General features: G+C 41.7%; 1 protein-coding gene across 6 annotated transcripts in view; it reads left to right on the top strand.

Moving 5' to 3' along the window:
* The window catches only part of RNF144B (ring finger protein 144B), a 179,579-nt gene that overhangs the window by 110,863 nt on the left and 50,613 nt on the right, over window positions 1-18,103 (top strand). For all 6 annotated transcript variants that reach the window (XM_072729050.1, XM_025999316.2, XM_072729052.1 and 3 more), the window contains one exon: window positions 6,322-6,522. In XM_072729050.1, the coding sequence (XP_072585151.1) occupies window positions 6,322-6,522 (201 nt within the window). The remainder of the gene's footprint in view (window positions 1-6,321; window positions 6,523-18,103) is intronic.

Raw genomic sequence — 18,103 nt, 5'->3', positions numbered from 1 at the left:
AATAGCTTCTGTTAAGGACCTGAACTAGCAGCTAAATAAATAATTGTATTTGGCAGAAGTGCCAAGGTCAATGCGATACTAATTTTCAGATTTTGTTGAGTAGAATCTGGTTGCCTGCCATGTCATTCTTAGTTGGTATTGGGAGAGCTCTCCTAACAAAGCAGAGATGGGATCTTCGGATTGCTATATCATTCTACTCTGTTAAGAGTATCAGCTTCCTGAGAAAAATCTCTCCATTATAAAGGCAACAGTTCAGCCTTACCTTCCCCACTACCTACCCTTCTTGAAAACCTTTTCCTTTGTTAGGTCTGTGTGAGTCATGCATTCATATCTTTTATTCCAGCTACCTCACAGGAATGACTCGGTGTCTTACATGAGCATGTAAACATTTTGAGAGTATTCCTCTGTTTTATCCCTTATTCTTTATATATATATATATATATATATAATTTTTTTAAAAAAAATATCCCTTATTCTTGAGTAAATCTTCAACTTTCATGGCATAGTTTGGAAGTAAGATCTCAGCACAGATCAAGTAGATTTTTACAGAAACCTGTTACATCAATAATATCCACTTGACTCATTTTGTTCACTTTCTCCCTCTCTGGGTCTCTTTAACCATGCTTTATCCATTTATGTAAGTTCAAAAATTTTTTCTGGATGGTGTAAAAATTCCTGAATAACTAGATAAGTATCCTGGTAAAGCAGTATCCCTTCCAACTGCATTATCTTTTTGTGCAACGGAATGATTGCTGTGATTTTGGGTAGTGAGACAGGCGTAACCTACGTTAGTTAAAAATACTTTGAAAGTTGGCTCTCACACCCTCTGCATTTTTGGAGCAGATTGCTTTTTCAGGCCACCAGCAGAATATGAAAATTCCTTATACATCCTGTGCTTCCAGCATAGCTTGTGAAGTATTCCTTTCCTTGGCAATTCTGATCAAAACACATGAGGGGAAAAGTGACTTTTATATTCTTTTCTATCTGACAGTACTAGCTTCTCACATAATGAACACTTTATGGTACAAGAGACAATCAGGCTAGGAAGAACCGCTGATTCCCCTTTCTTGGTAATTTGGTGCAAAATCAGATGATTTAAAGGGCCTTTCTTTGCTTGCATGCCCCAGCCTATCTGCCCTGTCATGTGGCTGCTTATATTTAAGCAAGTGATGCTTCTACAGTTTGGGTGAAGTCCGCCTTCACCACCACCGCCTCTCCCAACCCTGCCACCAACTTTAGAAAGTTCAAACCTAAAGGCAGTGGTCAGGTTTCTTTTCTTCCCAACCTGCCGCTTGTGTTCTCTGCCAGAAATTCTTTTCTCACTGGGTTCTTGACACCCAGTAAGAGGCTCAGTCACCTTTGTAGTAATTATAAAAGCAATTATAATTGCTACTGTTTTAAACAAGCAGTAGGCCGGAGCATTCAAGTCACTTTCTTATTTTAGGTAAAACATGAGGTATGAGGTAGAACAAGTTGAGCAAGCTAGTGAGAACGAGTTACGGGCTCTCTGGAGGGAAGACTTCTTGGAACCCAGAGGGGTGTGGGTGTGGATTGTCAGCTTACCTGTGAAGTTGTATCCTGTGACAGGGTCCGGAGCTGCAGGTGTGTGGTCACCTTCTTCTGGACACCCCCCCCGAGAGTCATGCCAATGCTCATGGTTTGGGTGGGCAGATGAGCTTCTGCTCTGGGTGGTTGCATGTCATGGAGACCCAGGAATCCTGGGAAGACATAAATGGAGGACCATTAGGATGCCTTAGAGCCACTGACCAGCATCTGAGGGAGACAGTCTCAGGGTTTTCCTGATGATTGCTTGCAGAGCTCTCTATGTAATGAATCAATGGGGAAAGGATTTCTTGTTTGATGCCTTTTTTCTTTTTTTTTAAATGAAGCACTCATTCATTCTTAAAATGTTCATTACTGATTTTGCCCAGAGCAAAAACCAAGAAGCTACTTTTCAAACTGTGTCTGATGAAGTCTCTGTCTTCTGTGATGGTGTCTGGGAGGCTGCTGAGGGAAAGGTCCGGGGGACCTGGCCCAGCTCTGCTAGTACTGCTGGCCCCAGCACGGCCTCCCCTTAGCTCCTTGAAATGGTGGCAGTTCACTTACAATTGTGTTTTTGTAAAATTCCATTGCTTTAAAAAATGTCCGAATGCCATCACTTTAGGGAATTGGTGTTATGGCACACAGAAACGTAAATCATTTCTTTTTGAAGAATCATTTTGGATTGTTCACATCTCAAAGAGATGAAGTACGTGACCTCCTTCCTGAGTCTCCACTACAAGCACTGCCTTGTTTGGAATGCTTGGAATTTTTGTTGTTGTTTTAACAAAACAGGTCTCTGCTTTGGAAAAGGCTTTTGTCATAAAAATAAAGTACACTTTAAAAAGTTGTATGTATATTAAACCACTTTATCGAGGTAGGATTGACAGACAAGAAACTATTCATACTTAATATATACAACTTGATGAGTTATATGCCTGTGGAATAGCATAATGCTGATACTTAACAGTGTTATATTGCATACTTAGAAATCTGCTAAGAGGGTAGATCTTATGTTAAGTGCTCTTGCCATACACACACACACACACACTGATAAATAAAGGGGGCAGGAGGAAACTTTTGGAGGTGATAGCTATTTTTAAATATATTTTATGTATTTTTCATGAGAACACTGGGAGAGAGTCAGAGACATAGGCAGGTTCCCTGTGGGGAACCCCATGCGAAACTCGATCCCAGGACCCCGAGATTACAACCTGAGCCAAAGGCAGATGTTCAACCACTGAGCCACCCAGGTGTCCCTATTTTTATATTTTTATAACTTTGATTTTGTAACTCACAAAGCAAAGAGTGGAAACTTAATGGACATGGCAAGAGAGGAGATTATGTTTCAGGTGGCCACGATTAACACAATTTCTAGTTCTGCTTTCAAAAGAATTCTAAGAGATAATCTAAGAAGTATTCAATTACATATTTGTTTCTCAAGTGTTATAGATCTCTTTCTAAAAAAATAATAAAGAGAGGGGCAGCCTGGGTGGCTCAGCGGTTTAGCGCCACCTTCAGCCCAGGACCTGATCCTGGAGACCTGGGATCTGGTCCCATGTCGGGCTCCCTGCATGGAGCCTGCTTCTCCCTCTGCCTGTGTCTCTACGTCTCTCTCTCTGTCTCTCATGAATAAATAAATAAAACCTTTAAAAATATATATATAGAGAGACACCTGGCTGGCTTAGTCAGTAGACCATGCAACTCTTGGTCTTGGATTCATGAGCTCAAAACTCACATTGAGGGTAGAGGTTATATTAAAAAATGAAGAAAAAAAATAATATAGGTTAAGGCTGTAAGAAATAATTGACTTTGTTGAAGAATACCTAGGTCTTCTGCTGGGTTGGAACAACAGGATTTACCTATTCATAATTGCTTCTTCCAAATGGGCTCTTCATGTAATTGACATTTGTGGTGGGAAGGTGGTTCAGCCTGTGTCATTCCTGTCTTTCCTCCTCAGGAAGCATTTGCTGGCTACATTTCTTCTGCTTCTTCTAAAATTGTATTAAGTTTTAACATTTTGATTCCAGTATAGTTAACATACAGTGTTATTTTAGCTGCAGGTGAACAATATAGCAATTCAGCAGTTCTATACATTAATATATTACCCAGTGCTCATCATGAGAAGTGTACTAGCTACACTTTCTTCTCAAATGTTTGACTTGGGATTTCTCTTTTTGAGTGCAAAGATAATTGGAATATATGGTATGCACCATGTTGGGAAAACAGAAATGTGAAGACAGCAGTTGGGGGAGATTGGTGATATATGTGTTATAGAACGGGGGTGTCTTGGAGAAACAAACAAATGATAGTTGTTTAAGTGTAAACTGCAAGGAGGAGACAGACAAAATCACTTATTTTTACTCCTAATTGACCTTAAAGATAGATTTTCCCTTCAAAATACTGAATTTGGTAGGCATGTTGTTTTGCTCTTGGATGATAGCTAATTAATAGTTAAGCAAATAAGAACACCATGTCTCGAACCTTATTGGGCCTTTCCCAAGAAATATCATGGAAGCCAATCACTGGTTAGCTTCCTATTCAAATGTATTTTTAATTAAGTCTACTGCTACTCGGAGAGGGAGTAGGGGAAAAACCTTGAATATTTCAGGTTACTAGAGTTAGTAACTATTGATTCTCTCTGGTATGATATTAAGTTGGTGGAGCTGGACCTCAAAAACTTCTTTTTCCTTCCATCTAATCCAGTTTGTTTTTCTCTCCATTGTTGCGTACCTTTGTGTGTATATATTGAGGCGTAAGCCACTGTAGGGCTATGTAGCAGATGCCAAACATGTAATTTCTTTTGCCCAAAAATGGGGGGGGGGGGGAAGAGTCTGGTTCTTGTAGAGGGAGAGGCTCTTTAGAATGATTTCTGTTGGCCACAGTCTTTTAAAATAGTAAGAACTTTAAGATTTTTCTTTTCTTTAATTAGAACATGGAATTTCTTGATATGATCTAAACTATGGAAGATTATTTTTACAATTACTTTACCTCTTTTAAAGATAATCTGAATAAAAACAAGTAGAAGGGCATCAGCTCTAATTTTTATTTTTCAGTGTAGAAAAATCCTTTCTATATTCATGCCATGTTTGGAGACAGATTTCACTCTGTATAGTTTTAGTAATCTTATGATACTTGTAGTCATGGGTTTTTGGTCTCTTTCTCTCTTCTTTCCCTCTTCCCTACCCCTTCTTCCTTCTCTCTCTCTCCATGTTCCATCCCTCCATGTAAAACCCACTTGTGAGGCAGCCCTGGCGTAGTGGACCAGGCTTTGGGCATCGTTTCAGAAGATGGAGGTTTGAATTTTGCTCTGCTCTATACAAGCTCTGAGAATTTTGGCCTATTATTTAACTTCTGAGGACCTCAACTCCTCTACGGAGCGAAGGAAAAAATCCTCAGGGTTGCAAAAGTTGAAATGAAATGACGTATGTGAAGGAACACAGTTAACACTGATGAACACAGTGAACACTGTTGAAAAAAATATATTGGTGTAAGATTATACATAACATAAAATTTACCATTTTGGTCATTTTAAGTGTATAATTCAGTGACATGATGCACACTCACAATCTTGTGCAACCGTCACACTATCCGTTTGCAGAACTTCGTCATCATTCCAAACAGGAACTCCATACTCATGAAATAGTAACTCTAATTCCCTCTGTCTGTACTTTCTGTCTCTCTGACATTGACTTGATAGGTACCTCGCATTGATGGAATCACACCATATTTGCCCTTTTGTGTCTGGCTTATTTCACTTTTCATAATGTCTTCAAGGTTCATCTGTATTGGAGCGTGTGTCACAGTCTCATTCCCTTGTAAGGCGAATAGTATTCCATTGAGTGTTTGTATCACAGTTTGTTTATCCATTCATCTCTTTGATGGGCATTTGGATAGTATCCGCCTTTTGTCCATCATGACCACTGGTGTGAGGCACATTGATGTGCGAGTGTCTGCACCCTAGTTTCAGTTCTTCTGGGTGTACACCAAGGAGTAGAATTATTGGATCATATGGCAATTCTTTGTTTAATTTTTTTTTGAGTGACATCCTGTTTTCAAGTATTTTTGTTTTTTAATCTGTTGGATTGTAGTGATGCCACTCCTGAATGGTGTGTTCTTTGTGGTCCTTTCATTCCCATAATTTACATGCAATGAGTCAGGGTGGTGAGGTCACTTTATTTGTTTGTTTGTTTATTTATTAAAGATTTTATTTATTTATTCAACAGAGAGAGATGTGTGCACAAGTAGGGTGGAGGGGTAGAGGGAGAGGGAGAAGCATGCTTCCCTGCTAAGCAGGTAGCCCAATGTGGGCCTTGATCCCAGGACTTTGGGGTCATGACCTGAGCTGAAGGCAGAAGTTTAACTGACTGAGCTACTCAGGCACCTCTAGATGGTGAGGTCACTTTAAATGTCAGGACTCCAGGGGTATCTGAGTGGCTCAGTGGTTGAATATCTGCCTTCAGCTCAGTGCATGATCCCGGGATCCTGGGATTGAGTCCTGCATCAGGCTCGCCTCAGGGTGTCTGCTTCTCCCTCTGCCTCTCTCTCTCTCTGTGTCTCTTATGAATAAATAAATAAAATCGTAAAAATAAATAAATGTCAGGACTTCAGGAACACCTTGCCAAGGTGGCAAACTCTGTAGCCCATGGTTCTCAGAGATGCCTTTGTTGTGCACTAGGCATCAGAGAAGGTGAAGGTTTGCTCTGTTGGTTTACAGGTGTGTTGGTTAAACAACAACTGTGTGAATGAATATCATATTTTCTGCTTTGGACCTTCTTGCAGAGATCGAGGAAACTGAAGAACGCTGAGGACAGGTGGATGGGCTCCATTGGTAGGCTCCACTATCTCACCATGACCACGGAAAATCCGATGCCAGGAGACCTGGCTCCAGCCCCCCTCATCACTTGCAAACTCTGCCTGTGTGAACAGTCCCTGGACAAGATGACCACACTCCAGGAATGCCGGTGCATCTTCTGTACCGCTGTGAGTTTTCCTTGATGCTGTCATCATGAGCATGAGGAAATGCAAAAGGGGAGAATGAGAAAATGTACAGGATAGGTTTCTGTGGCTTTCTGAGAAGTCAGGGTTTGCTACAACAGGCTCCTGTTTGGGAGGGAAAACTCCACGTTTGGATCGGTTTCCAAAAGTATCTTGAATGGTAAATCTGATCGTCACTGCTTTTTAGGCAAAGGATAATGTATCTGTGAAATTTAATGCTTGGTTAAATAAGCAGAATCTGTTCTTAAGTACTAGGCAAGAACAAAATAGAAATTTTTAAAAAAGATTTTATTTATGTATTCATGAGAGGCACACAGAGAGAGGCAGAGACATAGGCAGAGGGAGAAGCAGGTTCCCTGCAGGGGGCCCGATGTGGGACTCGATCCCAGGACCCAGGATCACGACCTGAGCCGAAGGCAGACACTCAACCACTCAGCCACCCAGGTGCCCCAAAATAGAAATATTTTTAACATGCCTTAGTTAACTAAGGAGTTTATCAGGTATTCTGAATGATGGAGAAATCAGGTAGCAATTTTTACTGAATTTTCTTTCCTATACTTGCTCATCTCCTACAAAGCACATGATATATAATTCTTTTACTTTGTCATATCTCCTTTTTTTCTATTTTTACAATATGCTGAATGGTACCTATTCTTCATAATCAAGAGAACCCTGTAGAACTCCAAGGATGGGCTTGTCTGTTTTAGTTTGACACTTGGTATTAATGTCTCTGACCCTCATCGCACATTTCCCTGAAGATTGGTTGGTTAAGGTGTGAAGATGGGAAACAGACTGATGAATTCAAAGTGGCTACTAGAAGCATGAACTCAAGTGGTATTATTTAAATTTTCATTTATTTAGAAATCTTTTGAGCTTCTGCTGTATGCCAGGCACTATGCTGGATGTTGGGAATGTAGCAGTGAATGAGATACTTCCCATTTGGAGGATGGACACATTGAAGGAGCCATACAAGTTTAGTGGGATCAGGGGAAGCTAGATATAGCATATCAAAAGAACGTCTCACCCACCTGGAGGTGGGACGGACATACTGGTGGCAGTGATCTCTGACCTGAGGCTTCAAACAAGAGTTGCAAACTGATGCTCATGGGCCACGTCTGGGCTCAACACATTTCTGTTTGGATTCCCAGTTGTGAAATTTCATGAGAAAATGAAAAAGTGGTAAGATGTAGCTTCTCTGTATTCATAGGCCCAGAAATAGATGATCTTCCCTCCCTCTCTTCCTCTCTCCCTCCCTCTCTCCATATATATAATATATAAAGATTTATTTTTCTTTATTTTAAAGAAGGAAAGACAGAAAGCACGTGAGTGGGGAGAGCAGAAGAGGGAGAGAACCCCAAGCAGACTCCCTGCTGAGCTGCGGAGCTGGACGTGGGACTCGATGCCATGACCCTGAGATCATAAACTGAGCCAAAACCAAGAGTCCGAGGCTCAGTTCACTGTGCCACTCAGGTGCCCTTCCCCTGTTTTTATTACCTGTCTCTCTTCTATATGTATTTGAATCAACTACCCTTTTAACCTGAGGATGGATTCAGAGTCATGTAGGACGCATGCTGGCATCTCAGGATGGGAGAGGCCTGATGCCCAGGTTAAAATATTTACCATTTATCTATGCTTTGGTAGGTCTTGTGTGGGCAGACTGTTAATGTTTATTATACAAAAAGCTTAATAATCCCCAGGCAGTTGTGGGTTTAATGCCCTGACTTGAGAGGGAAGTTGAGTTGTTCAGTTACAGTGACCAGTGCTTACATCAAGGGGAAGGGGAGAAAGCAGTCATTAAGGAAGTAGAATTATTTATTAAGAGGCGTGTTTCCTAAGCATACTATAAAAAAGAAAATAAAACAAAAGCAGATAACAAGTTAAGGTGAAATAAATTTTGCCTCATCTCGGTGTTTTTTTTTTTTTTGTTAGCTAATCTAATCAACACAAAATGTTCTCAAGCTTGTTTATAGCAATTTATAAAATTTTTTTTTGATTGAGGATTAGGGTAGGGAGAAGCCTTGGAATGACTTTTTTAGGTAAAAAAAGGAAAGTGACTAAAATCCTTCCGTTATGTCTCCAATGCTGAGATCCAAAGATGACCGCGAGTAGTAGTGTTTATTCATTTAATCATGGAGCCCCCACTGAGCAGGACCCGTGTCCCAGCAACTGTTCTAGGCACTGGGACTTCCCAGTTTCAGAAACAAAACCCAGCAGAGATCCTTGCATAGATCTTAGGAGCTGTATCTCATCAAAGGCAGTTGCATAATAAACAATAAACAGAATAAATGGGTGAGTTATATGGGCTTGAGTAATAGGGCTCAGAGAAAAAACAGTGGGGTGAGGGAGGTGGCAAACAGGCAGGGGATGTTGCAGGTCGAGTAGGGCATCAGGAGGAGGCCACGGTGACATCTGTACTGGCTCTTCCTCTTCTATCAGCATGTGTTGCTTAAGGAAGTGACCTTGTCAGCCAGGGGGGGCTTCAGCTTCCTTTGGTCTTGCTCTGCTGCCCAGTGCTGTGCTTCGAAAGGCATTATTTCTCTGACTTTCTCCTATATGTTTCGGACCCTTGCCTAATCCTTGAAATGCATGAGTCACAAGCAACGTTTGGTTAAAGGCGGGATGGAAATTTCTGTCTCAGGGTTACTGATGTTCAAAAAGCAGGATATAGAATTCAGTTTTCGCGATGAGACTTCATGGTTCAGGATTCAGGTTTGTGCATCAGCGTCGGGTAGAGAAGTACACACGCAGAGGTGGTATCTGACACCCTCCCAAGGATTGTCGCAATAGATGTTGGTTCCCAGTTAAAGACAACACAGCGGCTTCTCGGTTCTCCTTTGGTAATCTGGAGGTAGGAGTTAGCACAATTAGATTATCCTGTCATCTGCAATCATACTTCCTCATTGTTGGGGAGTGCTCCAAAGTAGAAAGTCAGATGGCTTGGTATTTTTGATATCTCTCCAAGTCTGGAACTTTTTGTACCTTATAAACATTAACCTTCCTGATAGTGCATCATTCCCTGTGATCTACCAAAATAATAGTTAGCTGCGTGTATTTGATTACATTATTGTCTATAAATTGGCAACTGATATCAGACTCACCTGAAATGCTACTCCAACTTTTTGTTTAGACCTTTTATTCCTTCTTTTAAAAAACTGTTAAAGAATGTGTCTGATCCCCCAGATTTTAGTTTGCACTGAAATACTAGATATTCAATATTGATATTAAAGATACCAAGTGTGTTTTGTGTTTTTAAGGCTGAAAAGAAATTTGTGACTTTTTTTGTGAAGATACTCTATTTGAGAGAGAAAGCAAGAGACAGCATGAGTGGAGGAGGAGGAGCAGAGGGGTAGAGAGAGAAGCAGACTCCCTGCTGAGCAGGGAGCCCAATGTGGGGCTCGATCCCAGGACCCTGAGATCATGACCTGAGCCAAAGGCAGATGCTTAACCCACTGAGCACTCAGGTGGCCCTTGTGACATTTTTTAATAGGCCATATACTACTAATTTCCAACTTTAAGTATGACTGGATGACATCTCCTAATTATTGGCTAGGAAAGACTTCTTGCGCATACTGTGTATTTCAAAGAGTTTTGCTAAGATAGTTCTCTCTGCCCTCCTCATTAGGAGAATGACCAAATGAAAGGTCCTCCTGCTGGATACAGTGTACTTACATAGATTCAGTAAAGCTTTTTATAAATTTTTATCTTTGCCCTGTTTTCCCTAAGAAGTATCCCTAACCATGTTGCTGTGAGCTTAAATATTTTGTTCCCAAGATCAGTGGGCTCTGGGAGAGCAGTATGGATAGAGGTGGAGTGTCTGACTTGACCATGAAAATGAGCCAGCTCATTCCCTATCTTTAGGGAGATCTCCTCTAGGGAGATGAGATTCCCTGTCTTTAGGGAGATCTGCCCCAGTCCATGTGTGTTCTGTGGACCTTCAACTCAGTAAAACAGAGGTAGCCCTTGAATAAAGTGTTCCATAATCACATTAGCTCAGAAACTGGTATGTTCTTTCTTCCTTTTTTGGAAGGCACATAATGCACTCTGTAGGCTCTGTGAAATCTTGTGGTTAAAAGAAAAGCTGGGGGACCCCGTTTAACTTCTGAAGAGGCATTTCCATTTGACCATGCCATCTTTTTAGTGGAACACCCACCCATTAGCTTCTCCACAATTTGTGTGCCAGAGAATGCTGCCTTAAATCATTCCATGTAGGTAATTCTTGATTTAAATGACATCTAGAGAACAGAATGTGATGGATGTTGCTTCAGATAATCCATCAGCATAGCTACTTTCTTGTTAAAGGAAACTTTGTGTGTGCTGTTTCCAGTGGTGGTTTCTGTAAGACTATTTGCTCAGCTTTAATATGCAGAAGAAAAGTGTAGTATAAAGCAAGGAAGGCTAACTATACAGGACAGAAATGGTCATAGTTCTCATTAGCCTGACTGAACTCAGAGATCACTAGGTGCATTATGGAGCCAAAGAAGTTGATATTTAGGGATTATGGGGAGAGTTGCAAAATTACTTGTTCTTGCACTTGAAGGTTAAATATCTCAGGGATGGTAGTCTACTAACTAATGATATGCAAAAACTCTCTCTCTCTCCCTCTCTCCTGTGGATTTAAATAACCCAAACATGAAAATTCAAAATTTCCTTTCCTGGCATTTGCAACACACTCTTTCAGATAATAACCACACAATTCTAATTCAAGTGGAAGAAAAAAAAATTCACTAAAGTCAGTTATCAAAGGAGGGAAAATTTATGGGTTTGCTCCCTGGTGAGCAATTTTTGCCTCTCAGATTTAGTTTGGAAACGATTTCCCTCAGCCACGAATTAAAGAATAATGGAAACACAGTTGTTGCTTGCTTTTATAACCTAGATAATTTCACCTGAAAAGAGTCGGTATGTTGGGCATGGCCTATTTACCTTTCAGATTATAGACAGGATGTGCTGAGCAAAAAGAAAATAATGTCCAGCCATATTCTTGCCTTTTTTCCATTACATTTTGTTGGCTCCAAGTAGTTAGAACTCCTTTTACTATTCATTTCTCTGAGCCAAATGGATTTTCCAATGTTTAAAAAAGTGAGAGGAAACATAAAACTTTTTAGACCAAGCCCTTCTTTTCCTTGGGCCCTGTTGAGTGACCTTTATGAAAAGCCCACATACAGCCCAGGAGACATTTACAGTTTGGAAAGAGTTGCTGTGTGCGTGCGCTGGCGCATGTGTGTGTGTGTGTGTGTGTGTGTGTGTGTGTGTGTGTGTACCTGTGCACACATGTGCACTCACACAGGCTGGTAACTTTCAAATGAAGCAGAGGACCTGCGGTGGTTCTTTTCCTGGATTCTAACTCACGTCCACATTGGGATTTCAGAAGGAATGGTGTTTTTCTACTACCACCTCCATTTTTTCTTTCCAGGGCAGTGTGTGGTGGTTAGCATATTTGGAGGTAGGAAGATCCCAGCTCACATTCAGGCTTTGCCATCAATGAGTGTGACTGTATGCAAGATCTTTGGCTTCTCTGAAACTTTGTGTCCTCACCTGGAGGGTGGAGAGAAGTATGGGAGGAGCGTACCGATCTCAGAGGGTCGTAGGAAGCATCAGGTGGGAACTCCAGTACAGTGGCTCGCGCAGTGGCAGGTCTCTTGTAAGTTGGCGTCTCGTTCCTCCTTTCTTTCCTAAGTTTTGTCAGTATGCTGAGCTGTTCTGGTTTTCAGTAACTGTTTTAGAGAAAGGGAATCCTGTGAAGACTTGACTGCCTCCCTCATTAGCCTTTTATAAAAAAGATAGTTATATATAGGTGATTTCAACCTTATGAGATACCCACAGACTAGCAATTAGGATATATAGAGAGATTTGTCTCTTGGACTTGTCCAAAGGTTGGCTGATGGCTGGGTGCTTCAACCGAAGAGGTGAAAGTAGGTTTTAGAGGAAAAGCAATACAACTTTGAAAGTAAATAGAAGAGGGTGTTTACCCAAAGAGTATGAAAACACTAATTCAAGAGGATATGTACCCTATGTTTATTGAGGCGTTATTTATAATACCTAAACTATAGAAGTAGTCCAAGTGTCCACTGATAGATGAATGGATAAAGAAGATGTGGGGTGTGTGTGTGTGTTTGTGTGTATGTATGTATGTATATATGTGGAATATTATTTAGTCATAAAGAGAATGAAATCTTTCCATTTACTACAACATGGGTAGATCTAGAGAGTATAATGCTAAGTGAAATAAGTCAGTGAGAGCAAGACAAATACCATACGATGTTATTCCTATGTGGAATTTATTAAACAAAACAAATGAACAAAGGAAAAAAAGAGATAAGCCAAGAAATAGACTTTTAACTGTAGAGAACCAACAGATGGCTACCAGAGGGGCGGGGGATGGGGGATGGGGGAAATGAAGGGAATTAAGAGTGGACTTACTATGACGAGCGCTGAGTAATGTATGGAGGTGTTGAATCACTCTATTGTACACCTGAAACTGATGTAACACTGTATGTTAACTTATCGGAATTAAAATAAAAATAACAATAAACAAAACCTCAAATCATAAGAGTGAATAGATAAGCACATTTCTGATGCATGTAGGACATCGTATGAAAGTGTCTCAAGCTACCATTTATTTAAAAACTGCTTCCCCCCAGTAATGGAATAACTTGTTGGCTTGCTATGTATAGTCTAGTGTTAGTTTAAGTATTTTTTATTGAGAACTCTCTGGAACTGCAAGAAATAATGAGGCATCCTATGCCAGCAACGTCAGGAAAATCTTTTGTGCCGCCCTCTGGTCCTGACCTGCCAGCTCTTCCTGAAGCTTTCAAATTCTCCAGTTCTCTGCATTCTGCTGTTTTCTAGTACATTAAGTGGACAGAAGTAAATGCTGCCAGTGTTAAGCCCTTCCTTATCCTGATGGTTTTTTTTTTAAGATGATATTTATTTGACAAAGAAAGAGCACAAGCAGGGGGAGCGGGAGGGAGAGGGAGAAGCAGACTCCCTGCAGAGCAAGGACCCTGATGCAGGCTCCATACCAGGACCCTTGGGATCATGACCTGAGCCGAAGGCAGACAGCTTAACTGACTGAGCCAGGCGCCCTCCTGTTGGTTTCTGATACTAAAGGTTTGTAAGGTTAGTCTTATGGATAGAGTGAATTTCTCTCTCAGGTTTTCAGTGGCCTCGTCTGTCACTGTTTGTAAAGGACTTCAATATTCTCACCACTTAAACTCAAGAGTTCTGATGATGCTTTGTATTTGCCACAAATACATTCTGATGACTTTGTATTTATCAGTCAAGTCGCTGATTTGAAATGCAAATTTTAGTCCTGTATTTTCCCACCACCGAGAGAGGAGGGAGCCACTGCAGGATAGATAGCATCTGAGAAGTGGGAACAAATGGAAACAGCATGAGAAATGGAGTGGGATGACTCAAGGAGTTGGCTTTCTGGCCCCATGATCTCATCCATGCCCAGCGCTCACCACTCACTCACTCAAGGCAAGCGGTTAAATGTGGCAAAAGCAAAGAGCAGCAAAAGGAAACCACACTCTTTGGGCTGAGTGACTCCACTGTGGCTCCTCTTTCTGGATGCCAGTATGGTTTGGCATCTGCAAGACTGGGTCTCAAATCTGGTTACTTGGGCATCATTAATTCAGCATATACAAAAATATTTATTGTGCCCTGTATATTTCTGAGGGTCAAGGTCTAGTGGTGAATGATCAGATCAAGGCCTGGTTTTCAGATAGCTCAGATTTTGGTGCAAAGCACAGATACTGACAAGCAGACATGCAAGTCAGATGTTGATAGAGGCTCTGAGTTAAGACAAAGCACGGTGTGGGGGACAGTAGGCCTGCAGGAGCCAGCAGGGGGTGTGGGGGGGTGTTTCTGCTATGCATTGGATGGTCATGGAAGTCTTGCTGGTAAGGTATTCCTTAGAGACCTGGAGGACAAGAGAAAAAAGCTGTATAGATATCTGGCAAAAGAGTTTTTGGGAGAGGGGAGCAGTATGGAGGTCCTCAACTGGGATTGTGTGTGGCATTCAGGTATAGCGAAAGGTCAATGTGTGTGTCTCTCCAAAGGGAAACAGTAGGAGATGACATCAGAGAGGTAGTGGTCTGTCTGGAGGACCCTGCAGGCTATTGTAAGGATTTTGGCCTTAGTCTCATGTGAGGACAGAAGCCTTTGGAGGGCTTTAATCCACAAAGTAACATGATTTAACTGTATTTTAACAGCTCATACCATTATGGAGGTGAAGTTTCCTGATCTCCCTACAAGCTGGAGCCTAGCCTCAGGAGAATCACTGGTGTGTTCCAGGCTGAGGGCAGGAGAAAACCAGTGTCTTAGCTCATGCGGTCAGGTGGAAAGAATGAATACTCCCCTCTGCCCTGTGGGTTTGTTCAGTCCCTCAACTGATTAGGTGAGGCCCACCCACATAGGGAGGCAGTTTACTTTCCTCTGTCTACCAATTTCAATACTGGTCTCGTCTGGAAACACTCTCATAGATCCACCTAGAAATTATGTTGCAACCCAGTATCTGGGAATCCTGTAGCCTGGTCAAGCTGACACATAAAATTAACCATCACAGCCACCTTGGCTGCTGCATAGAGAGTTAACTGCAGGGCAAGGATGAAAGCAGGGAGAGTTAAAAGATAAATACAATAATCCAGACCAGAGGTGATAGTGGCGTGGAACCAGTGAGTGGTAGCCACTCGTGTTTGGGTAGTCTCAGGCTTCATTTTCTTTTATAGAATATAGGGATGATAATAAATCATCTAAGAATATAGGGATGATAATAAATCATCTAAGGTTATAGAGAAGGTTGCAATAGATAATATGGAGAAAGCATGTAGTCCAGTGCCTGGAATGAAGCTAGTGTGTACATAGCTGTCTACTAATTTTAGTGTGATCATCGAGATTTTGCTTGAAATCTTCCAGGATTGGGACATACCATGACACTGGCTATTCAAGTACAGAATTTCTCTCTCTCTCTTTTTTTTTTAAGATTTATTTATTCATTTGAGAGAGAGAGAGAGGGCGAAACATGCATGTGCGGAGGAGGAGCAGAGGGAGAAGGAGAGGTAGAATTCCCAGCAGACTCCTTGCTGAGAATGGAGCCCGGCTTGGGGCTCTATCATACAACCCTGAGATCATGACTTGAGCCAAAATCAAGAGTAGGATGCTCAGCTGACCAAGCCACCCAAGTACCTCTACAGAATTTTAAATTCTAAGATTTAAAATTTATCTCTTCTTCTGTATACATTTGAAACCTATTTCCAACCTGGTTCTGCTCTCCAGAACAAAACTGGTTGAAATCTAATTTTTATTCTACTCACTAGCTCTGTATTATTTGAATGAGGCTTATCTTATTGTTAGGACAAGATTGCTCATTAAAAATTCTCCCACAGTACTCCATCCATTGTGGGGATATTAATAAATAGCATTTCATTTCTCCCCCTACCACCCCTTTTGTTAACACAAGCTTTTGGAACAAGCTTTATTTGCACAACATTCTTGACTTTGATCATAAGTTGAACAAGTACTTCAGGCATTTCTGTATTCTCTTAGGAAAGCATATGGTCTCAGGGTAGGGGGGTGGTACTAGAATAAGGAACAAGATTTAATTTCTTTTTCACAAAGAAGGTTATAAAAAGATGGTACGTTGGCAATGTGTGTTGGTGTGTTGTGGAGACTTTTTTTTTTTTCCACAGCCTACCTTGCCAAAGTTTAATTTTTGAAACCACATATCAGAATATGATAGGCTGGCCAAATGTGCAAACCATGACCAGAAAGCAGACACAAGTGGGAATACAGTGAGAAAACTTTCCCTTACACTTACTGAGTCACCAAAGTTTTTCTGTTTATTTTTTTGTAGTTGTATGTTTATTCCAATTTCCTGTAAGTCTATTCTTATCTTTTTTCTAAAAATTTATTTATTTATTTATTTATTTATTTATTTATTTATTTGAGAGAGAGAGAGAAGGAGAGAGAGAGAGACAGAGAGAGAAGCACACAAGCAGAAGAGGGGCAGAGGGAGAAGCAAACTCCCTGCTGAGCCAGGAGCTTGATCCCAGGACCCTGAGGCCATACCTGAGCTGAAGGCAGATGCTTAACCGACTGAGCCACCCAGGTGCCTCAGTCAGTTCTCATTTGAATCCTGATTCTACTCTTCCATTTGGTAACTGCCACGTCCCAGCCACAGCGCTGTGTGGATAGGCATAACCAGTCCACTTCTCCCGTGGGAAGCAGACCCCCTGATGAGGGAAGTACAGTGTGCTGTGGGAGTGCAAGGGAAGCCACCTAAAGTAGACTTGGGGAGGTCAGAGAAGGTTTTCTGAGTGGCTGAGACCAAGAGGGGACCAGGAGGTTGCTTGATGGCAGTGTTGGTGAGGCTGTGGATGGGAAGAGGGCCACAGGGGCAGCCACATATGAAGACACAGAGCCAAGGAAGAGTGGCATCCTGCAGAGCTGAGCCAAGAGACGTCCCTGGAACATACTGTGGGGGACATGGGGGTGCTTGGGCATGAGGTTGGAGAGTGAGGTTGGGGAGGGTCTTGTATACCTTGTTAAAGAGCATGAGGGAGCCACTGAAGGGCTTTGTTTGGATATGGGGGAGGGAGAGAGGGAGGGAGGATGGCTCTGGCGCAGAGTACAGAATGGTCTGGAAGGGAGCAAATGGGTAAGAGGAAGGAAGGGGGCTGTTGAGAGCTTGGAGAACACTCCCCTCACCCACATATGCAATATTTATTATGGCAGACTGCAACTTTGACGTCTGGAGTATGAAAATTAGTTTCATGTCCCAATTTCTCCCTCTTCTGTATTTGGATGCTAATGTCTGATTTCTCACAATGTTGCTGTCGAAATGCCACTCCTGTCATTCTTGCACGCACTCCTGTTTGAATCATATTCCTTAGGGCTGACGCTGAAGTCCTGCTGCCTCTTATGCAACGTATCTCACACCTTCATGTCTTTCCTACTTTCTAGAATCTTCCTCTTTCTTCCTTCAATATGTCACTTGCTCAGTGACTAATGAAGTCTCATTGCATGATCAGGGCAATTACAAGTCAACAAATACTTTGTCAAGCAGAATACTAGATTGGGGGGATTTATGGGTGAAAAACTCAAACATAGTTCTTACCCTGGTGGCATTGGCTACCCTAGTGTAAAAAGGATCAGCATTTCTCTGAAAGCATTTAGCATTAAAATGGAATCAAATAGATTTCATACAAATATCTGTATTGCAGGGGTGCCTGGGTGGCTCAGTTGGTTAAGCATCTGCCTTTGGCTCGGGTCCTGATCCCAGAGTCCTGGGATCAAGCCTTGCATTGGGCTCCCTGCTCAGTGGGGAGTCTGCTTCTCTCTCTCCCCTTGCCCCTCCCCCTGCTCATGTTCTCTCTCTCTTGTTCTCAAATAAATAAATCTTTAAAAAAAAAAAAAAAACAACCAAACCAAGTATCTGTATTGCCTTACATTCCAGCAATCTGACCTAGACCCATTTTACCCTCCCGTCCACACTTGAAGTTCACTGAGGGCAGAAGCCCAGGAAGAAAGGCATCAGTAACCATCACTGTTGCATGACAGCAGCAAG

This window comes from Vulpes vulpes, chromosome 12, assembly GCF_048418805.1.
Source record: "Vulpes vulpes isolate BD-2025 chromosome 12, VulVul3, whole genome shotgun sequence".
Classification (NCBI taxonomy): domain Eukaryota; kingdom Metazoa; phylum Chordata; class Mammalia; order Carnivora; family Canidae; genus Vulpes; species Vulpes vulpes.
Note: the sequence above shows the minus strand (reverse complement) of the source record. Positions and strands in the feature narration are given on the sequence as shown.